This window comes from Cannabis sativa, chromosome 9 (genome assembly GCF_029168945.1).
Source record: "Cannabis sativa cultivar Pink pepper isolate KNU-18-1 chromosome 9, ASM2916894v1, whole genome shotgun sequence".
NCBI lineage: Eukaryota > Viridiplantae > Streptophyta > Magnoliopsida > Rosales > Cannabaceae > Cannabis > Cannabis sativa.
In genome coordinates, this window is record NC_083609.1 from 54,134,215 (window position 1) to 54,143,745 (window position 9,531).

The 9,531-nt window shown below is 38.6% G+C and overlaps 1 protein-coding gene across 1 annotated transcript; it reads right to left on the bottom strand.

Moving 5' to 3' along the window:
• Positions 1-3,130: 3,130 nt before the first annotated feature.
• LOC133031495 (uncharacterized) lies at positions 3,131-9,209 on the bottom strand. The gene is made up of 4 exons (XM_061105006.1): positions 9,179-9,209; positions 5,014-6,524; positions 3,537-3,832; positions 3,131-3,392 (listed from the first exon to the last, which is right to left on the bottom strand). Exons 1-4 carry the CDS (start codon positions 9,207-9,209, stop codon positions 3,131-3,133), a joined length of 2,100 nt encoding a protein of 699 aa, XP_060960989.1.
• Positions 9,210-9,531: the final 322 nt, after the last annotated feature.

Below are 9,531 nucleotides of genomic sequence, written 5' to 3' on the forward strand. Positions count from 1 at the left end.
AAGTCCAAATTTCTTGCAAGTAAATCAATTACCATGGCTTTGAGGCCAGTTGTTGGAAATTATTTTACCAGGATCTTAGATCTACTCACAAGTATGTTTATTAACATCCTAAATAAGAACTTTCTAAAACGATAAATTAAACACATATAAAGTTCAAGAAACCTTACATTGGGTGCAGCGGAATATAATGACTCCTTCCGTTCAGATCTCTAACCATTCCTTTCTGTAGCAGAGTATTATCAAGATCTGAACCTGGATCTTCTTCTCTGAATCCTTGATGCTGAATCTCCTTTGCTGATGATCTTTCTTCACGATCTTCCTCACTATGATTGAGGTTTGCTTGATGTGTGTGGGCACTACTCTAATCACTAAGAGAGGTTCGAAATATGAAGGAAGAATAGAGAGAGAGAGTGGCGGCTAGAGAAGAGAGTGGAGGCTCAGGTTTTTCTGATTCAAAAAGTGTGATTTTCCTGAAGCCTTCACTATCTATTTATAGCATTCCACTAGGGTTAGATTTGAATTATATGGCATTAAAATAATGAAAAAATCAATTTAAAAAGATACAATAGGTGGCCGGCCATGGCTTAGGTGGACTGGGCCTTGATTTTTGCAATTTTGCAATTTTAACACCTTTTGTATTTGATTTTCTCAAAAATGCCAATTTCCTAATTCAATCATTTAAATGCCAATTCTAACTATTTAATAATTATTAAATAATATTGTCATTTATCATATTTATTAATTGAACCATACAAAGTATCATAATTAACAAATATGCCCCTATTAACTCTTTCTTTACAATTTCGCCCTTACTTAGTGAAAAATTCACAAATAGACATAGTCTAATTCGTGAATTATAATTGATTAATCAAAACCAATTACATGAGTCTTACAAACAATATTATCTCAACTAGTGGGGGGACCATGGGTCTATATAACCGAGCTTCCAATAAGTAGATCAAGAATTTAGCACTAAAATTCACTAACTTATTAATTCTTCGTTGAATCCACGCATAGAACTTAGAATTGCACTCTCAGTATATAGAATGCTCTATATGTTCCACCATATAGACACATCATTAGTTATCCATTGTTATAATCCTAATTTGATCAATGATCCTCTATATGAATGATCTACACAGTAAAGGGATTAAATTACCGTAACACCCTACTATGTATTTTATCCTTAAAACACTTGACCCCGTATAAATGATATTTCAGCTTATGTGAAATGAGATCTCCACCATTTATTTTCGTTTGGTCAAGCTCGAAGGAAATCATCCTTTGCTTACTATTCGCCAGGTAGAAGCTATAGATTCCATGTTTATGCTAGCGCTCCCACTCAATTGCACTACCGTGTTCCCAAAATGTACGTATCACCCTGACCTAAAAGTAGGCTTAACTAACAAATCAAAGAACACGAATAGCCTTTCAAGATTGAGCCTAATCATAACAGGATTAAGATCATTTGATCTAGGATCAACTTGACGATATTGACTTGAATAGATTTTACGGTAAGTTTAATTAAATCTAAATCAAAGTTCAATATCGGTCCCTTCCGATGCATACTCCATGCATCCAACCTGAGCTTTACTTTAACCAATGTTCTGGAAAGAACATAGTATTTCTCCAAATACAAGTAAACTCTTGTTGTAGATTATCATATCAGTAAAACCCTGTGTCTGATAAATCTAGGAAACTTTATTCACATAGTCATGTTTACTTTCCAATGTGATGACAGCACAATAAACATGATCAAGTATGTGAAAAGGGTTTAAGATGAATTTATGAATCAATTAGACAAGCAATTGATAAAGTGAGCCAAAACATACACAAATGAATGAAAAATACTTCTGTTTCTATATTGATGTTGAATAAGATAGATTACATTGAAATGGAGTTTTATTTAGGGCATAAAACCTAACATAAACATGATCAAGTATGTGAAAAGGGGTTTGGATGAATTTATAAATCAAATAGACAAGCAATTGATTAAGTGAACCAAAACATACACAAGTGAATGAAAAATTACTTCTGTTACTTTATTGATATTGAATAATCTGGATTACATTGAAACAGAGTTTTATTTAGGGCATAAAACCCAACAGTTCTTCGGTAACCCCGTCACAAAATCCATAGCAATATCTTCCCATTTCCACTCAGGAATATCAAGAGATTGCAACAACCCTGCAGGTCTCTGGTGTTCGGCCTTAACTTGCTGGCAGGTAAGGCATTTTGCTACAAATTCTGCTATCTCATTTTTCATACCCGGCCACCAATACATACCTTTCAGATCATTGTACATTTTGGTTGATCCTGGGTGTAAAGAATAGGGTGTAGTGTGCGCCTCTTGTAAGATTTTTGATTGCAACTCCGCTTTATTAGGTACACACACCCTTACCTTGTATAGTAGAATACCATCTTCATTAACTGAGAAGTCCCCGACTTTCCCATTTTGTAGTTCGACCCGCTTCTTGATTAAAAACTCATCTTGGGCTTGTTCTTCTTTGATATTCTCTAATAAATTTGATTCAATTGTGAGGTTAGCTAGCTTTCCTGTTACTAACTCTATTCCAGATCTCTCGATTTCCTGTTGCAACGGCACTTTTAATGCCCTTAACATTGATAAGCTTGCATAGTTGCGTCTGCTAAGTGCATCCGCCACTACGTTAGCCTTTCCAGGATGGTACAGTATCTCACAATCGTAATCTTTTACCAGTTACAACCACCGCCTCTGTCTCATGTTGAGCTCTTTCTGTGTAAAGAAGTATTTTAGGCTTTTGTGATCTGTGTATATTTCACACTTCTCTCCATAGAGGTAGTGCCTCCAGATTTTCAATGCAAAGACTACTGCTGCCAACTCTAAGTCATGAGTTGGGTACCTTGTCTCATACTCCTTTAGCTGCCTAGAGGCATAGGCTACCACCTTCTCATTCTGCATCAACACACAGCCGAGCCCTTGCTTTGATGCATCGCAATATACTACAAATTTGTCTTTGTTAGTTGGAACACACAGGACGGGTGCTGTTATGAGTTTATTTTTCAATGTCTGAAAGCTTTCATCACATTTATCTGTCCATGCAAATTTTTGTTGCTTTCGAGTCAGATTCGTCAACGGTGTGGCTATTTTTTAGAACCCTTCAACGAATCTCCTATAATATCCAGCTAGTCTGAGGAAACTCCGAACCTCACTTGCGGTTTTTGGTTTTGGCCAGCACTTCACTGCTTCAATTTTCGCAGGGTCCACCTCTACCCCATCTTTGGACACTATATGGCCTAGAAACGCCACTTTCTCCAACCAGAACTCACACTTTTTGAATTTGGCGTACAATTGGTGCTCTTTGAGTCTGCTTAGAGTTAGCCTTAAGTGCTCCTCGTGCTCTTCCATTGTCCTTGAATAAATGAGTATGTCATCAATGAATACCACCACAAACTTGTCAAGATATTCCTTGAATACTCTATTCATTAAATCCATGAAGGCTGCTGGGGCATTGGTTAACCCAAATGACATCACTAGAAATTCATAATGCCCATACCGTGTTCGAAATTCCGTCTTTGCTATATCTTCCTCTCGGACTTTCAATTGGTGGTACCCAGATCTCAAGTCGATCTTTGAGAAGACGATCGCCTCTTGTAACTGATCAAACAAATCATCGATGCGAGGCAAGGGATACTTGTTCTTTATAGTCACTTTGTTCAGCTCTCGATAGTCTATACACATCCGCATACTACCGTCCTTCTTCTTAATGAACAACAGTGGCGCACCCCAAGGTGAGTAACTTGGTCTAATGAACCCCTTGTCTAAAAGATCTTGTAGTTGAGCTTTCAATTCCTTCAATTTATTGGGAGCCATGCGATATGGAGCCCTCGAGATTGGTGCTGTGCCTGGCGCTAACTCAATCACAAATTCTATCTTTCTATATGGGGGTAGCCCTGGTAGGTCTTCCGGAAAAACTTCTTGGATTTTACATACTATGTGGACATTCTCTGGCTTGAGGGTGGTTTCTCTTGACTTGTCTACTATGCTGGCCAAGTATGCTTGACATTCCGCACGTATCATCCTTTGTGCCTTCAAGGCTGTAACGTCCCCGCTTCAAGCCTCCATTGGGCCCTTACACCCACGGACTAATGGCTCTTATACACGAGTACGCCACACTCTGGCTGCTTTCTGGATTGATGACTGACCCTACAGACCAACACGAGTGTTTTCAGCGTGCTTTGTCCTCACTCACACGCATCCTGGGAAAACTTCCCAGGAGGTCACCCATCCTTGAAATTACTCCAAGCCAAGCACGCTTAACTGTGGAGTTCTTTCGAGATGGGCTACCAAAAAACAAGATGCACCTTGTTGATATAGGTAGTACCAATCAATCCATTTAAGCTCTCTTCAACTGTGTAGTCCCATACCTACACAGTCTCAGAATCATCCCACTTGACCTTCCCCAGGCGGTGTGGGATTGCACAGCTTACCCGGTATTTCCCCTTACGGATCACGGGACTACTGACTGTCACAATCACCCCCCCTTACGGGGTCCGACGTCCTCGTCGACCACACTTCCGGCTGGGTCAAGGCTCTGATACCATTTGTAACGTCCCCGCTTCAAGCCTCCATTGGGCCCTTACACCCACGGACTAATGGCTCTTATACACGAGTACGCCACACTCTGGCTGCTTTCTGGATTGATGACTGACCCTACAGACCAACACGAGTGTTTTCAGCGTGCTTTGTCCTCACTCACACGCATCCTGGGAAAACTTCCCAGGAGGTCACCCATCCTTGAAATTACTCCAAGCCAAGCACGCTTAACTGTGGAGTTCTTTCGAGATGGGCTACCAAAAAACAAGATGCACCTTGTTGATATAGGTAGTACCAATCAATCCATTTAAGCTCTCTTCAACTGTGTAGTCCCATACCTACACAGTCTCAGAATCATCCCACTTGACCTTCCCCAGGCGGTGTGGGATTGCACAGCTTACCCAGTATTTCCCCTTACGGATCACGGGACTACTGACTGTCACAAAGGCTGTAACTAGCGGTAATCTTGACTTGACTTTGATTCCTTCAAATATGAATGCCTCTCGAGATTCAGGGGTGAAAGTGACTGTCCTCTTTCGGCAGTCTATTGTTGCTCCATGTCGTGATAGCCAATCCATACCCAAGATAAGATCGTAATCCCTCATCTCCAGCTCTATCAGATCTCCACTAAGTTCCTTGTCTGCAATCCTTATTGGCGCATCCCGCACTCCTCTAGATGATATCATAACCTCGCCCGAGGGCAACTTCGTCATGAACTTATAACTAAAGTTTACATACGGTAGTTCTAACTTATCTATCATCTTTAAAGCAATAAATGAGTGCGTAGCTCCAGAATCAAATAAAACAGTACATAGTTTTCCAGAGATAGAAATCTGACCTGCAACCACAGTGTTACTAGTCTCAGCCTCCCCTCTGGTTAGTGCAAATACTCGAGTTGGGACAAGTTTGTCATCCTTGAGTTGATCACCCTTTTGCGGACAGTCCTTCTTATAGTGGCCTGGTTGCCCACACTTGTAACAAGTCTTGCCTTTCAGTCGACATTCTCCCGGATGCTTACATGTTGGGCATAGGGGGTACTCCACATATGGCTTCTTCCCTTTGTAGTTATTGGACCCTATCTTGTTTCTCTTGTCGGCTTCGTTGTGTTGGTTACATGTCAGTTTCCTTTTGTTATCACCACCTCCATTACTGGCCTTTCTGGCCTCCCACCTTGCTGTATTGTCTTTCTGCATACGACTTTCACACAACTCAGCTTCTAGGGCTTTTTCCAGTACCTCAGCATACGTGGTTGCCCTTACTCCTGACATCGCTATGTCCCGACTTATTCGGGAGTCGAGCCCTTCAGTAAAACAATGAATCCTCAGAAACTCAGTAGGAACCAGATCTGTGGCAAACTTTGCTAATCTGTCAAATTGGCGAGCATACTCTGTAACTGTAGACTTACCCTGCCTCAGGCTCGTGAACTCATTTACTCTAGCTGAGCGTATTGCTTCACTGTAGTATTTTTTGTTAAAAACATGTACAAAGTCAACCCAGGTCATTGCGGTCACATCCCGTGTTTGTTTAATAACATCCCACCAGATGCGGGCATCCTTTTTCAATAAACTAGCAGCACAAGCTACACTATCTCCGTTACCGAGCCACATGTACTCAACAATACCTTCCACTGTTCTTAACCATTCCTCAGCTTCCATTGGATCTGAGCCCCCTTCAAAATTTGGTGGGTGTTGCTTGCGTAACCTTTCATATATTGGTTCCCATCGACCCTCCGGCATAGGCATGTATTGCACCGGCAAAAATTGATGTTGTCCTTGATTGGGTTGTTCTTGACGGTTGTGAGGCTCTTCATCTCGCTTCCTAATTTCTTCCCTGAGACGAGCAACTTCTTGCGCCAAATCTTCTTGTTGTGGTGGCACCACTACAGGGGCGTTTTGGTGTTCTTGACCAACTACCCCAGCAGGGACTTCATGGTTGCCCCCACCTTGACCTGGTTGTTGTCCATTTACAGGGGCATTTTGATTCTCCTGGATCACCGCCTCGGAAGGGACATGCTGGTTTCCCCTGCCTCAACCGCGACCTCGACCGGGAGCACCTCCTCGCCCGCGACCTCTAGCTCGGTCTCTTACAACCGCTCTTTCATTCAACCGGGTTGATCTTCTGGGTTCACCGTTTTCTATCAAATCCCTTAACTTGTTCTTCAAAAGAAAGGAGATGGTAGCGGTAAGAAAAATAACCAAAGATGTATCTCGCTCAAAAAGGAAATATCTATACACTAAATTATATAAACTTAAAAAAAAACGTAAATCATCAAGCAACAATTCACCATGTAAAATAAATAAATAAATAATCTTCACTCATATAAAAAAAAATTACACTAATAAGAAAATTGTTTGAGTTATAATAAAATTCTAACTCCGAAGAATCAGTTAATTGTTTCGATTAACCATACCCTAAACTTCTAGCTAACTAAAGAAAAATCAAAAGATAAAGACTAAACTAAATTTAACATATAAGACATAACATATATAAAGCATACATACTTGATGACAAGTTGATCCTTTGCAGCGATGGTGTGTATGTCGCGTGAATTCAAAATGGCCAAGACCAGACGCAGTTACATGATCACACGAGATACACCCCACGCTGCCCAGACTCAACTTGTCACCGAAAGCTTACATGCTTACTTATCTGCACATAGGGGGTAAATAAGGGGTGAGCTGCAAAGCCCAGTAAGGAAAAACAAAATACTATGTACTAGCATTCACACATCATAGCACAAACAAATACATCAAACATACAACAAACTAATCACAAGTATAAATAGAGGCAGCCAAACAAATACTGAAATACCACACACTCACACTCCAGCTTCCATACAAATCTGGAGTGTCTTACGTTCTTAACCAGAACGCAGTACCAATAACCAGTGCACCCTTACATACACTGCCTCACTTATTACATCACCATACATGTGTGGTTTCCAACCACTTCCAAGTACCTGGAACATAATTAAACAGCCATATACAATCCATCGACAAAACACTATTTCACCGAAACCATCACATTCCACAGTTTCAATACAATTTATTCAAGCAGTCATACTAGGTACGCAAACCATATAAAAAGCAAGTATAAAGTATAATTATTTTTCCTTACCTCAGCTCCGCTGTAATTAACTCTTACGATACCTTCTAGGCCCTATAACATTTAACGAAACCCTTAGTCCACCGATAAACTCAATATATTTATTACTCTTACTGTACAACAAGTTTAGCCTAGAATTTGACTCATAAAACGTTTGAATTAGAAGTCCTACTGTTCACAAAGTTTTTAGTTAATTGAAAGACCTTTCTAACGGTATAAAGATCATCAAAATTGGAGCTATAACCTAGGAGTTATGCATGTTTTCTCAAAACAGTTTCTTTAAAATCCTGGATCATGCCGATTTCTGAATACAGCCCAAAAATAAAAGTTTTAAAAATAGTTACACCCCGATCTAGACAATACTTTCTTCATAAAAAATGTAGCTATTTTCCTAATATTTAAAACGAGATAAAGATCTTTTAAAATAGATCAAAAGTGAGAGAAATATTGAATTTTTACTGAAGATACTTTTTCTGAAACAAAACTTAAAACGAAATATCATAACCGAGTAAAGATTCTAGTTTTTGACTGGTAAGAACTCCGAATTAGGGAAAGGTTTCTTCAAAGAAAATATGGCTCATTGAATTATCTTTCTAACAGTACAAGAATCACTGGAAAATAATAGATATCGAGAGCGATATCACAGTTTTACTAAGGCAATATCGGAAGGAAATTTAAAAAAAAAAAAAACTGTAATTTGACAGTCAGTGTAAAACATGAATTTTTTGACATCGAAATAATCCGAATTAGGAAAGAGATTCTTCATAAAAAATGTAGAACATTAAATTATCTTTAAAACGGTACCTAGGTCACTGAAAATGGATATACGAGGAGAGAGATATAGTAGTTTTGTGAAAGCCTATTTCTCTCAAAACGAAAATAAAACACACTACGAATTTTTACTTGAAGATTCCGAAGACACGGAACGATTATCGGTTGATTGCTGACCCCGAAGCTCTTAAGATTAAAAAAATTTATTTGGTGCAATAGAGATGATAAAAAAAATTGAGAGATGGTGAGAATAAAGGAATACGATACTATCTGGTTGCAAGGGTTCTAGAGTATATACGTATATAACATATCGTATAATAGGTTTAAATTTAAAAAAAAAAAAATCTAACTAATCAGATAAAATTATGCTGATATAATTTAAATTTCAAATTCTAAACTAACTACTCTAATGCTTCACTATCTATCTATCTCACTATTTAATATATACATATCATTTTTTTTTCTTTTTCCCACCCACACACACGCACAACAACAACAACAAAAAGATATTAATAATAATGATGATGATAATAATAATAATAATAATAATAATAATAATAATAATAATAATAATAACAATAATAGTAATGATAATAATAATAATAATAATAATAATAATAATAATAATAATAATAATAATAATAATAATAGTAATAATAATAACAATATAATTGTATCACACTTAATATACCAAATACCAATATATATATATAAACTGGATATTACAGATTGTTCTCCCTGTACGTCCCTGTCCCATGGCCTCCAGTAGCACACCATTGAATGAGATAGAAGAAGGATGGAAGAATATCCAGCTTGAAGAAGAAGAAGCTGAGGAAACTTTCTATGAAGAAACAGAGGCTGACGATGATCAGCACATTGACAGTCCATGGTGTCTCGTTGGGTTGCTGTTAACGGGAAAGATCTCTGATTTTCGTATTTTTCAGAACATTATGGCAGACTTGTGGAAACCCGGCAGAGGTATGTACGCTTAACAACTTGATCAAAATCGTTTTTTGTTTCAATTCTATCATGAGATAGACATTCAACGAGTTATCAAAGGCACCCCGTGGACTTACGAT